We start from the raw sequence: 14328 nt of genomic DNA on the forward strand, positions 1-14328 counted from the left end.
TCGGATCCGTCCTGCCGCAAGTGTGAAAGTACCCTAATGGGTCTGTTGGGATCCGGCATGAGTACTGCCATTTTGTAGAACAAAATACTTCTGCATGAGGTGGGGCAGGGGAGAAGTTAGGGATGGTAGTGGGAGGAGCCAGGGCGCATAGTAGGATGGACTAGGAACGGGCATGGGGGCCCAATTTAAATTCTTGCTATGGGGCCCAATGATTTCTGTGTATGCCCCTGGTGCTATGCAGATGTGGTATGCTGGAGGGGCACTGTGAATTGTCCCTGCAGTGAAGGCTGAGGACACGGTGGAGGAGGCAGAGGCGGACATTGCTGCAGGACCAACGGTGTGAGAACGTGGAGGCGGAAGCAGCGTCACCTGGCCAAGTTGCTGGTGTGGCTGTGCAGTAACCACATTCACCCAGTGGGCCGTTAAAAACATGCACTGTCCCTGACGGTAGTTACAGCTCCACACGTCGGGGCTGCCGTGCACTTTGACAGACACCAACAGGCTCAAGGACTGGCCCACTTTCTGTTCTACATACATGTGCAGGGCTGGTACTGCCTTTTTGACAAATAAATTACGGCTTGGGACTCTACACCTCAGCATGGCCCAGACCATCAGTTCTCTGAAAGGTGCACAGTCCGCCACTTGGAAAGGGAGGGACTGCAGCACCAGCAACTTGGCCAGTAGCTCATTCAGCTTCTGCGCTGTTGGATGATTGCACGCATACTGTTGTCTCTTGGCAATCGCTTCAGTGATCGATTGCTGACAGAATGGAGGAAGAGGAGCAGGAGCATCAGGACCAGCAGATGATTGGAAGGACAGACAGCTCCCTTCGGCTGAGGTGGTGGAGCCTTGACTGCCTGAAATCGGGTGCATGCCACTGGGTGATGCAGCGATTGCTGCGGCAGTCAGAGCCACAGTTCTCCCAGGCAAATTTATAGTGATGCTGCATATATTGATGCAGGGCCATGGCGCCAACATCGTTTGGCTCCCAACCTCCCACTGCTCCCACTCTTCTGACTCCCAGCTACACTAGTGACTTGCTGTCTCCACTGCTGCCTCACGTGCAAGCTGCCACCCTCTTTTCCCGATGATAATGAAGCCCCTAATTCACCAGGCTCCCAAGTGCGATCAGCTACATCATCATCATCGAGTACTGTCTGCATGTCACTGATGTCCTCCTCAACGGTCTCTGGGTCAGGAGCCTGACTGCTCGCAACACCAGGTCCCACGCTACTCTTTTCATCATTAGCTGGCCAGTAGCTGCTGACTGTCCTCTAGTAGCTCGTCCTCACTGTATAGTGGAGCTGAGCCCACAGCATATAATACTTCTCTGGCTGAGGGAACAGAAAAGGACAGAGGCAGGTTGAGGACAGGTGAGGGCACAGGGCCTGCTCCTGGGCCATGCCAACTAAGGGTTGTGTCTGACGAACCCACCGACTTTGGCTGGGGGTGTCTGATGTCACTTGGGACGAAGTGGATGACAGAGTCAACCATTCAAGAACTGCTGGGTTTCTGGTCAAGACATGACCGCTAGATGACTCCTGCTGCCATGTCCCCTTACTCTGCTGCGATCTGTGCCTTCGCGAGAAACATTAAGGCCTCTGCCACTCCCCTGTGCAGGGCCTGGCACTTTTCTGTCTGACATACTGTTAGATCAAATAAAAAAATAAAAATGAAATTAAAACACCCCAAAAAAGTCTGTAATTTTCTCCCTTCACCACACAGCAGCTAATAAGCCCCTTTTTTCCCCACTAATACACGCCAAAAAGGGCTTTAGAACATATAAATGCACCGCTGAACGGCAAATAAATATTTTTGTGCCACTTATACACGCCACAAAAGGCTTTAGAACATATAACTGCACCGCTGAACGGCAAATAATATATATTTTTTGGCCACTAATGCACACCAAAAAGGGCTTTAGAACATATAACTGCACCGCTGAACGGCAAATATATAATTTTTAGCCACTTATACACGCCAAAAAGAGCTGTAGTTTTCTCACTTCACCACACAACGGCAAATACTTTTTTGTCACTAATACATGCAAAAAAGTGCTTTAGAACATATAACTGCACCGCTGAACGGCAAATAATATATATTTTTTGCCACTAATAAACGCCAAAAAGGGCTTTAGAACATATAACTGCACCGCTGAATGGCATATAGGCCCTTACTTTTTTCCACTTATACACTCCACAAAAGGCTTTAGAACATATTACTGCACCGCTAAACGGCAAATAATATATATTTTTTGCCACTAATACACTCCACAAAAGGCTTTAGAACATATTACTGCACCGCTAAACGGCAAATAATATATATTTTTGTGCCACTTATACACGCCACAAAAGGCTTTAGAACATATTACTGCACCGCTAAACGGCAAATAATATATATTTTTTTGCCACTAATACACTCCACAAAAGGCTTTAGAACATATATTACTGCACCGCTAAACGGCAAATAATATATATTTTTTTGCCACTAATACACGCCAAAAAGGGCTTTAGAACGTATAGCTGCACTGCTGAATGGCAAATAGCCCTTATTTTTTTTCCACTTATACACACCACAAAAGCCTTTAGAACTTAACTACACCACTGAACGGCAAGTAATATATATTTTTTGCCAACAATATACATGCCAAAAAGGGCTGTAATTTTGTCACTTCACCACACAACGGCTAATTTTTTTTTGTGCACGAGAAAAACGGCTTTAGAACATATAACTGCACCGCTGAACGGCAAATAATATATATTTTGTTGCCACTAATACACTCCAAAAAAGGCTTTAGAACATATAACTGGACCTCTGAACGGCAAATAGGCCCTTACTTTTTTTTCACTCCACAAAATGGCTTAATCCAAGATGGCTGAGGCTATTTATAGGGCTGTGACATCACAGGGCTGGCTGCTGATTTGCTGCCTGCATGGAATTGTGGGTGATCCCTCATTCCCAGAGTTCCTTTCTCCATGTCCAAACACGTTCAGCAGCCATTTTACCGCGAAGCATGAGAAAATTTGGATTTGGTGCGAATCGAGTTTTTCCCGAAATTCGGATCGAATTCCACTTAGTCAACTTCGATTCGCTCATCTCTAATTAAAACATCATTTGTCAGCAACTTGGGCACATATGAACATGGGACCAACAGATGCCTTCAGCTGCCATGCGCACATGCAACAGGTCAGCCAGTTTCACGGGCATAAATCTGCTGACAGATGCTCTTTAAATGCTACTTAACTATATTGCTGTTTCTTCGCAGGCATAATATTAAAGAGAACCCGTCACAATGAACGTGGTGTCTGAGCTGCCGGCATCATGTTATAGAGCAAAAGGAGATGAGAAGATTGATATATAGTTTCATGGTAAAGATTCAGTATAACTTGTAATTTTTTCATTTATATCCATGCTCATTCTGTGCTTTGAAGTTAAGGAGATGGTCCTATCAGCAATTGACAACCTTCCCTTTATGACTGTGTATACAGAGATAGCTGTCAATCGCTCATAGGACCGTCTCCTTGACTTCAAAGCCCAGAATGAGGAGGAATTGAAATGAATGAAAGACAAGTTATACTGAAACTTTTCCTATAAAACTATATATCAGTCTACTCAGCTTTTCCTGCTCTATAATGCCACCTGCAGATTACTTAATGGTGCTTTCATGGTGCTAGGTTCCCTTTAACCTCTTAAGAACCTCCGGTCCCCAAACGTTGTGCCCGCTTGTGCGTAAGGCTGATCGCATACATTTTCCCCTTCAGATGCCGTGGTCAAATGTGACCGCGGCATCTGATCAGCGCGGAAGTCGTGCGCTTCCGCTCCGGTAACAGCGTCCCCGACTGAGATCAGGGAACCTGTTACATGCCTGAAAGCTTCTATTTAGCTTTCAGGCAATCTAATCAGATGATTGCAAGTTATTGTCGCCCAAAGTGACTTGAAAAAAGAAAAAGTAAAAAAAAGTTAAAAAAAAAGTTTTAACAAATATAAAAAAAAAGTTCAAGTCACCCCCCTTTCCTTAAAATAAAAATACTTTAATAAAAAAAATAAACATCATGGGCATCGCCCCTTGCGAAAATGCCCATACTATTAAAATATAACAATATTAATGGTATACGGCAAATGGCGTAACAGGAAAAAAAATAAAAACCGCCAATTTACAATTTTTTGTCACTTCAACTACCCTAATTTTTTTTTATAAAAAGTGATAAAAAAAGTCAAACACATTTCAAATTGGTATCACTGAAAAGAACCGATCGTCTCGCAAAGAAATGAGCCCTCACAGAGCCCTGTACAGATAACTACAAAAAAGTTATAGGGGTCAGAATATGCTTATAAAAAATGTTTTTTTTTCCTCAAAGGTTTAAAAACAAAATTCAGTATTGAAACGCAAGAAAAATAATACAAGTGTGGTATCGTTGTAACCACACTGACCGGGAGAATGAAGATAACAAGTCAATTTTACCGCATAGTGTACAATGTAAAAAAAAAACTTTATTAGAATAGATTTTTTTTCCCAATTCTACCCCATTTTGAAATTTTTTCCGCTTCCTACTACATGGCATGCAACCGTAAATGGTGCCATTAGAAAGTACAACTTGTCCCGCAAAAAGTAAGCCCTCATAAGGCTATGTGAATGGTAAAATAAAGAAGTTAGGACTATGGGAAAGCGGGGAGTAAAAACCAAAAACACAAAAATTGAAAATCTCAGGATCCTTAAGGGGTTAAATAGTATTAATAATATTGCTGTTTAGTAGCTTTTTAGGCACACAAAATCCTATATATAGAACAGTGTAGTTCTACACTGTAGAGCCAGATGTGCTGCTTTCCATAGTTCAATTCCTAGCAGTGACATGTAAAATAATCTCTTAAATAAGGTTGCGGCAGAATAATACAACTTTTGGTTATGGCAGAAAAATGTATGGTGAAAGAAAAGCTGGAAAGTAAAAGTTACATTTTTCTGCAAAGTTAATGTTATTTAAAAAAAAAATATATCATTACAATAAACGAGTTTTTGTAAAATACAGTACATATTATGTCATCATATCAATTGTTACAATAAAGTCAACACATTATTTACAGTGATCGCTCAACAGAGTAAACAAAAAATGGTGCAAATTATTTTTCTTCATTTCAGTAATATCATTTCTACTATTTATTTAATATACATGTAAAGAAAACAATACTACTATTTAGTAGCCTTTAAACACAGAAAATCCTATCTTTACAATAACACTGTAGTGTAGTGGTAAATCTGCTGCCTGCCACATAGAAGGTCTGAGAATCAATCGTCTTATAATTTGTTTAGTAAATGTCTATGTGCTAGGGGAGGGCCCCTCTCTCAACCGATATCCAGCGGAAGGGCCACATTGCTTTAGTATTTACTGCAATGAAGTGAATACTAATGAGGCTGACTGTTGCACAGACCTTAAGTGGCTGGCCAGGCCGTTCAACCTCTCCACTCCAGTGACTGCAGTACCACCAGTACTGCCCTAGTAGCTTTCCTGCCTGGAAGGCACTGTTTTTAATCCTCTCTTTAGCAGTTGTTAAGGCCAGTAAACAAATACCGGGCATTTCCAACTACTATCTTTATCCTCCTCAGGTTTGTGTGTAAAATATTGTTATAACATTCTTTTAGTTGCAGATGAACTAAACAGTATATTATAGATTAATAGGCTTACCACAGTCATGAAAAATAACTGTAGCAGAAAGCCATTTGTAATTAAATCCATTTTTGTTTTTTGCCCTTTTCTGCATTTGTGTTTTATTCCTGTTTAACACAATTGGGCACATTTATCAACACAAGAAACTGGTCATCTAATGAGGACAAACCCTTCTCCTATGATAACCACTACAACAATCAACTGATTTTATTGGGGCAATATTTTATAATTCAAAGTAATGGTCAACAACATAATACATGGATGGTCAGGTCCACCAGATCAACAGCCAATCTTTAATAGTTTGTGGAGGGAGGCCCAAGCTGGGAACTCCCTCTATATGACATCCATATGCACTAATATCTATGTATTTTTTCAACTAAACTATGTAACTATGCAATAGGACAGTTTTCTTGAAATTGCTTCAAAAAGAATTGTCGCAGTGTCTCCCCAAAAGCAGAGGCTGAGAAACCCCTAATATCCTGCAGTATACCTTTTTAAGATATTAAAAAATTAAGTGAAACCTTTAGAATAATTGGAATTTCTGCATTGATTACTAATAAAATGCCTTCTATCTAAGTTACAATTATAGAAAAATCTAACTAAACTAATAGCAAACAAACAGTTGTACCATTCATATATTTTATTGAGCATGCTTAGTAAAGATTCACAATACAGGTAAAACTGAACCCTTGAATTTAATAACTTTTAGATCCTTTTTGGCAGTAATCACCTCCACCAAATGCTTCCTGTATCAGATTTGTACAACGTTGAGGAGGACTATTCGGATAATTTCTCCCTCTAAATGTGTTTCAGTTCATCAATATTTCTGGGATGACTTACATGCAGAGCTGTGTCAGGTCATGCCGCAATATATTAACATGGTTAAGGTCAGGACTTGACCATTCCAAAGCACAAATCTTTTTTAACCATCCTTTAGTTGATTTACTTTTATCTTTTGGTCATTGTCTTGTTGCATCACTCAATGTTTCTTCAGCTTGACATCATTGACTGCTGATATTACAATCCCCTGTAAAATGTTTCCATACACCACGGAATTATAGTGATTACAAGGTGTCCAGGCCCCGAGGCAACTAAACAACCCCAAACCATGCTACTCCTTCCACCATGCTTCACAGTTGGGATCAGGTTTTGGTGTTGGTGAAGCCATCTCAAAAACACCATGCTTGACATTTTTCTTTCTGTATTCATTCTATATTCTGTATAATTGTCATTTTGTTTACAGGGCAGTTTTGTGGAAAAGAAATTCCAGATCCTGTTGTTGCTACATCAAACTCAGTGTTAGTCCGTTTCAAAGCAAATCAGCAGGGCGTACGAGGATCATTCCATGCTAAATACGTTGTATTTGATGGTGTTATTCCAACGGAGAGCCCTTCTTACATTGGTAACTAAAAAAACAATTCATTCATTCATTAATTCATTCATCCAAATTAAAGTTTTACAGGAATAACAAATACAAGAATGATAAAAAAAAGAAAATGATTGATATGTAAGAAAATAGGAATAGAGAGCGATAATAGGAGACATGAGAAAAATAAGTAGGGGAGATAATAATACACAGGCCTGCATAGGAACTATAGACACAGAAAACAGTAGTAGTGTGATTGTAATGAAGACTTGTTTTTTTATTTTTTCATTTGAGCAGCATTACAGCAATTAAAGAAAATTATGGTGAAAGCATTAATAATATAACAAAATAGCAACAGACAGGTGCACTCTGCGGTATTACTAAATCCTCAAACTGGTTTTAAAATTGAGAGATTAGTCAACATGTCCTACGGAGTAGGACATGTCTAAGCCCGGGCACCGCGACAAGGTTTCTCAAGTAGCCCGGGACCTAACACTCTCCTACCTGTGCCAGTGGGCAAATACCAGGAGCCAGTGGGCAAATTACAGGAGCATAAGGCCGACTCACAAACAACTCACCAGTTACCTCCAGCATATATCCATGCTTGCAATGGGAGGAGGGAGGAGTCTGCAAGTCCCACTCAAGACTGTCTGGTATGGCCCAGGCCTCACAGGTGCACCTAAATGTGGCCTGTAGATGGAAAACAGGCACATTTAAATTGGAGTTTATATACCTCCAGGAATCTCTATATATACAAACTGAATGGAATGACGTGGTATAGCAGGAGGTGCTCAAACCCACATGCAGTCGTGCATATATATAGGGGAGCAAATCCTGCACTTGTGGCCCGTTGCTAATGGCAATCCCCAGCAAACATGCATACGGTGGAGGATGCCCGCAGCGAACCACAAGTACCACAATAGACATCCTACACAAGGTAACAATTGTGTGGATGTGATAATCAATATAACAATATAACAAAATAGCAACAGACAGGTGCACTCTGCGGTATTACTAAATCCTCAAACTGGTTTTAAAATTGAGAGATTAGTCAACATGTCCTACGGAGTAGGACATGTCTAAGCCCGGGCACCGCGACAAGGTTTCTCAAGTAGCCCGGGACCTAACACTCTCCTACCTGTGCCAGTGGGCAAATACCAGGAGCCAGTGGGCAAATTACAGGAGCATAAGGCCGACTCACAAACAACTCACCAGTTACCTCCAGCATATATCCATGCTTGCAATGGGAGGAGGGAGGAGTCTGCAAGTCCCACTCAAGACTGTCTGGTATGGCCCAGGCCTCACAGGTGCACCTAAATGTGGCCTGTAGATGGAAAACAGGCACATTTAAATTGGAGTTTATATACCTCCAGGAATCTCTATATATACAAACTGAATGGAATGACGTGGTATAGCAGGAGGTGCTCAAACCCACATGCAGTCGTGCATATATATAGGGGAGCAAATCCTGCACTTGTGGCCCGTTGCTAATGGCAATCCCCAGCAACGGGCCACAAGTGCAGGATTTGCTCCCCTATATATATGCACGACTGCATGTGGGTTTGAGCACCTCCTGCTATACCACGTCATTCCATTCAGTTTGTATATATAGAGATTCCTGGAGGTATATAAACTCCAATTTAAATGTGCCTGTTTTCCATCTACAGGCCACATTTAGGTGCACCTGTGAGGCCTGGGCCATACCAGACAGTCTTGAGTGGGACTTGCAGACTCCTCCCTCCTCCCATTGCAAGCATGGATATATGCTGGAGGTAACTGGTGAGTTGTTTGTGAGTCGGCCTTATGCTCCTGTAATTTGCCCACTGGCTCCTGGTATTTGCCCACTGGCACAGGTAGGAGAGTGTTAGGTCCCGGGCTACTTGAGAAACCTTGTCGCGGTGCCCGGGCTTAGACATGTCCTACTCCGTAGGACATGTTGACTAATCTCTCAATTTTAAAACCAGTTTGAGGATTTAGTAATACCGCAGAGTGCACCTGTCTGTTGCTATTTTGTTATATTGTTATATTGATTATCACATCCACACAATTGTTACCTTGTGTAGGATGTCTATTGTGGTACTTGTGGTTCGCTGCGGGCATCCTCCACCGTATGCATGTTTGCTGGGGATTGCCATTAGCAACGGGCCACAAGTGCAGGATTTGCTCCCCTATATATATGCACGACTGCATGTGGGTTTGAGCACCTCCTGCTATACCACGTCATTCCATTCAGTTTGTATATGAAAGCATTAATAGTTTTTACATGCTCATACTGAGTTTGTACTGTTGTCTATTAAGATTATTCATCAATTATGCAGTTAACGTATTGTGTATTCCTTTGCAGATTCTGGTTGTGGAAGTAATGCTCTACAGAATGGTCGCAAGGGTTTTATTCACTCCATGAATTACCCTGACACCTATCCAGTTGATCTCCACTGCAGCTGGAATATCTCTGTTACTCCAGGGTGGCTTATTAAACTAACATTCATCGATCTTGCTATGGATGGGGAAATAGGACAATGTACTGGAGACAAGCTGGAAATATCTGACATCTTTGATATGATAGGTAAACGAAGGTCTATAATAATCTCAAAATCTTTCTGGCAGAATGAACATTATCAATACATCTGTTCCTTGCCCAACTTTTGTGACTGTCACACTAGGTTTTTTCTTGCTCAACCTAGAATGCTACATGACCATACTCCACCAACATGGAAATAGTGCATATGCTGGGCCAGATTAAAGTTGGTGGAGGCCCCTGAACAATAAATATTGGTGAGGCCCCCTTATCCACCTCTGAGACCCAGACTTCACTTGAAGTCTGTTGCAACCACATATAAGGCCTGCACACTATTTTTTTATTTTTTTATTTGCTCCACCCAGAATGCTACATGACCATACTCCAACAACATAGAATTAGTGCACGTGCTGGCCCAAATTAAGGTTGGTGGAGGCCCCTGGACAATAAAAATTGGTGCGGGCCCCATATCCACCTCTGGGACCCAGACTTCATTTGAACTCTTTTGCAACCACATATAAGGCCTACATACCTAAGGCCCTGTCCACTGAAGACTATGGAATCAGCTGAGCCACCAACTCACTTAGACTTTAAAGATTCTTGGCCAGGCTCATGAATGTACAGGATGACTAGAAAGCCCGTTCTCCCCAATCAGTTGTGATTTTTGAATCAATGGGAAATCCTGATTTGTAGCTCCCATCAAAAAAAGCTGTTTATAAGTAAAATGGCTGTGCAAAATAGTCAGCATTTTCTTCCGGCTTCTTATCAAATATAGGGTGTGTGACCTGTGCAATTGGGCGCATCAACCATTAATACCGATGGTAGCACCACAGATGGTCTCAGCCTGATGTTTATACCTGCCACAAATGAGCATACCTGAGGCTACTGACTTAATATTAATTATGTAACAGTATTATTTAGACATTGTGTTCTTTGAGCATTGTATGGCGGTATTTGTACAGGTTTAGTATAGCACTGTTACTCAGGCACTGTAGATCATAAAATTTGTGTAGAATATGATAGCGGTGTTACTGTATAGCATTATTATCTGCACAACTGTATAATTTAACACTGTAGACCAATATACACACACTATACACAAATAAATAAATACATTTTCATATAACAGATACATTATTGCATATACAGTATTTCATATCTAAATTTATAAGTTGTTGCACTTAAAAGGGGTTTTCCGGGCTTACTATGGTTTTTAACAGATATGCTCATGTAGTTGCTTACTTCATGAATATCGTCACCATGCTTGGGACTCTCCTGGCATGTTTTCACCATGTAAACAAATCACTCTGGTTATTTTTCTTTTTGTGTGTAGTACTTTCTGTTTGTGTATTCAACCAAACCCATGATTCACTTCTCCTCTGCCACAGCTCCAGCCCCACCCCTAGCAATGCCCAGCTAGTTTATAGATCCTCACTTCCAGCTAACTACATAGACACTCCTCTATCACTGCCCCTGCTTTGACACACCCATTGATATAACATCACAAAAAATAAGAAATATCTGCATGAACGGCCCAGACTGGAAGATAGGAGCATTAAAGCTAAAAGAAATACATTAAAAAATTACAGCAAACTTCACAAATGATTACAAACTGGAACACCTCTTTAAGTCAGGTTTTCTGTGGGGTTTTTTTAGTCATTGAACATGCAGTGGCCAATATAAGAGAATACAAAGTTCCCTAAGCACAATTAGGTTTTGTTTTCCAATTTAGTCCAAAACTTGCAACACAAGTCACATAGGCGGTATTTTTGGTGCAATATGTATATGCAACAAATAAACCATGTGTTTTCCAATCATAGATTTTTTTCACACATTTTTAGACATTTCATAAAGGCAATGTTCTGTCTCCTGTTATCCTGAATAATATAATTAGTAATTAGTATTTTTTAGTGGAGCATCCAGGTTGTCACTTTAATCTGCTTTGTCATTCCAGGAAGTTACTGCGGCTTTTTCAAGCCTCCAGTGATCATCAGCTCTAGCAACAAGCTTTTCCTGAAATTCTCAACAGACAAATTAAAAACCGATAAAGGTTTTGAGGTAAAATGGGAAGAGGTCCATCCTGATGATATAGAAGGTAATCACTGATCTTTTTTTTTTTTAATTAAGTCTTTTTAATAATATTAATAAATTAATAGAACAGAACCCCCCATAACCCCAGTCCCTCCCCCCCTCATAATGTCCAAAACATGCTCTCCATCCAACACAGCACAGTAATATCGCCACCACAACAATAATGAGTATATATGCACCTCTCCCCCAGTACACAGGAAATTAACAATAGAATTGTACAGCAATAGTTTTTGTGGGTGCTGGACTCAGCTCACAAGACCAGGCCCTTCTGCCCAAGCTGGGCTCGGGGTGACCAGTAAAGTCCTTTTCCAAAAGCCTGAACCAAGCTCAGGGAAAATTGTTAGGTGGTTAAAGATGCAGTTTACAGTTAGGTCCATATATATTTGGACACTGACACAATTTAGTTTGTATTACCTGCTTACAAAAACATATTCAAGATATAGCTTTATAATGGACATGGACATAAAGTCCAGACTTTTAGCTTTCATTTGATTGGTATCCACATTAAAATTGGATGAAGGGTTTAGGAGTTTCAGCTCCTTTACATGTGGCACCCTGTTTTTAAAGGGACCAAAAGTAATCGGACAATTGACTCAAAGGCTGTTTCATGGGCAGGTGTGGGCAATTCCTTCATTATTTTATTCTCAATTAAGCACATAAAAGGCCTGGAGTTGATTTGAGGTGTGGTGCTTGCATTTTGAAGATTTTGCTGAGAAGTAAACATGTGGTCAAAGGAGCTCTCTCAATGCAGGTGAAACAAGCCATCCTTCATCTGCGAAAAACAGAAAAAAAACATCTGAGAAATTGCTTCACTATTAGGAGTGGCAAAATCTACAGTTTGGTACATACTGAGAAAGAAAGAACTGGTGACCTCAACAATGCAAAAAGACCTGGACACCCACAGAAGACAACAGTGGTGGATGATCGCAGAATAATTACCATGGTGAAGATAAAACCCCTTCACAACAGCCAACCAAGTCAACAACACTCTCCAGGATATAGGCGTATCAATATCCAAATCTACCATAAAGAGAAGACTGCATGAAAGTAAATACAGAGGGTTCACTGCATGGTGCAAGCCACCCATAAGCCTTAAAGAGGACCTTTCACTAGTTTACAAACTAAAAACTAACTATATCAGTGGGCAGAGCGGCGCCCAGGGGTCCCCCTGCACTTACTAGTATGTCTGGGCGCCGCTCCGTTCGCCCGGTATAGGCTCCGGTGTCTGCAGCTCCCTCTGTTGTACTAAGCGGAGTTTTTGTATTAGGGTTGTCCCTTGCTGCAGCACTAGGCAATCGTAGCGCACAGCTCATAGCCTGGGACTCACAGGCTATGAGCTGTGCGCTACGATTGACTACTGATATAGTTAGTTTTTAGTTTGTAAACTAGTGAAAGGTCCTCTTTAAGAATAAGAAGGCTAGATTGAACTTTGCTAAAAACATCTTTAAAAAACTGCACACTTCTGGAAAAAAATTCTTTAGATGAATGAAACTAAGATCAACCTCTACCAGAATGATGGAAAGAAAAAAGTATGGCTAAGGCATGGTACAGCTCAAGATTTAAAGCATACCACATCATCTGTAAAACACGGCAGAGGCTTCGGCATGATGGCTTTGGCATGCATGGCTGCCAGTGGCACTGGGTCCCTAGTGTTTATTGATGATGTGACACAGGACAGAAGCAGTCGGATGAATTCTGGGATTTTCAGAGACATACTGTGCGCTGAAATCTAGCCAGATGCAGCCAAACTGATTGGTCGGCGTTTCATAATACAGATGGACAATGACCCAAAACATAAAGCCAAATCAACCCAGGAGTTTATTAAAGCAAAGAAGTGGAATATTCTTGAATGGCCAAGTCAATCACCTGATATGAACCCAATAGAGCATGCATTTCACTTGTTATAGAACAAAACTTCAGACAGAAAGGCCCACAAACAAACAGCAACTGAAAACCACTGCAGCAAAAGCCTGGCAGAGCATTAAAAAGGAGGAAACACAGCGTCTGGTGATGTCCATGAGTTCAAGACTTCAGGCAGTCATTGCCAACAAAGGGTTTTCAACCAACTATTAGAAATTAACATTTTCTTTACAATTATTTAATTTGTCCAAATACTTTTTAGCCCCTGAAATGAAGGGATTGAGTTTAAAAATGCTTTAGTTCCTCACATGCTTTTGCAATCATTTTATTCAACCCACTGAATTAAAGCTGAAAGTCTGAACTTCAACCGCATCTGAATTGTTTTGTTCAAAATCTATTGTGGTGATGTACAGAACAAAAATTAGAAGAATGTTGTCTCTGTCCAAAAATATATAGACCTAACTGTATATGGAAGATTTTAATCATCAGCATTGACAAGAACATAGACGTTTTTCAGAGGACATTCTAAAAAGTGATCCCAAAATGTAGGGCAGACGTCTGTCTTTTTCAGCAACAACCGTATGTATCCCAAAAAATTGCTGTCTGCTTTTACTACCATACGCTAATTTTATGGACACCATACTTCCCAGATCTTAAAGGGACACTTCCATCAAAATGTTTGCATTTGACAACCAATATGTGAATATTTAATGGAATTTATTTTTTTTGATAAAAAAAAAAGGTAGATGGTTTTCTGGATGTAATCTTTAGAAGTCACTCCATGTATTCTATATTCAGCTCTTGCTCTTTAACCTTTTCTTTGTTTGGAGAGC

At 40.8% G+C, this 14328-nt stretch overlaps 1 protein-coding gene across 1 annotated transcript in view; it reads left to right on the forward strand.

Moving 5' to 3' along the window:
• LOC122926305 (cubilin-like) overlaps positions 1-14328 on the forward strand; it is a 142631-nt gene that overhangs the window by 85012 nt on the left and 43291 nt on the right. The window contains exons 7-9 of the mRNA XM_044277679.1: positions 6904-7062; positions 9371-9592; positions 11499-11639. Of these exons, the coding sequence (XP_044133614.1) occupies positions 6904-7062; positions 9371-9592; positions 11499-11639 (522 nt within the window). The remainder of the gene's footprint in view (positions 1-6903; positions 7063-9370; positions 9593-11498; positions 11640-14328) is intronic.

The sequence above is a fragment of the Bufo gargarizans genome, chromosome 1 (genome assembly GCF_014858855.1).
Source record: "Bufo gargarizans isolate SCDJY-AF-19 chromosome 1, ASM1485885v1, whole genome shotgun sequence".
NCBI classification, from domain to species: domain Eukaryota; kingdom Metazoa; phylum Chordata; class Amphibia; order Anura; family Bufonidae; genus Bufo; species Bufo gargarizans.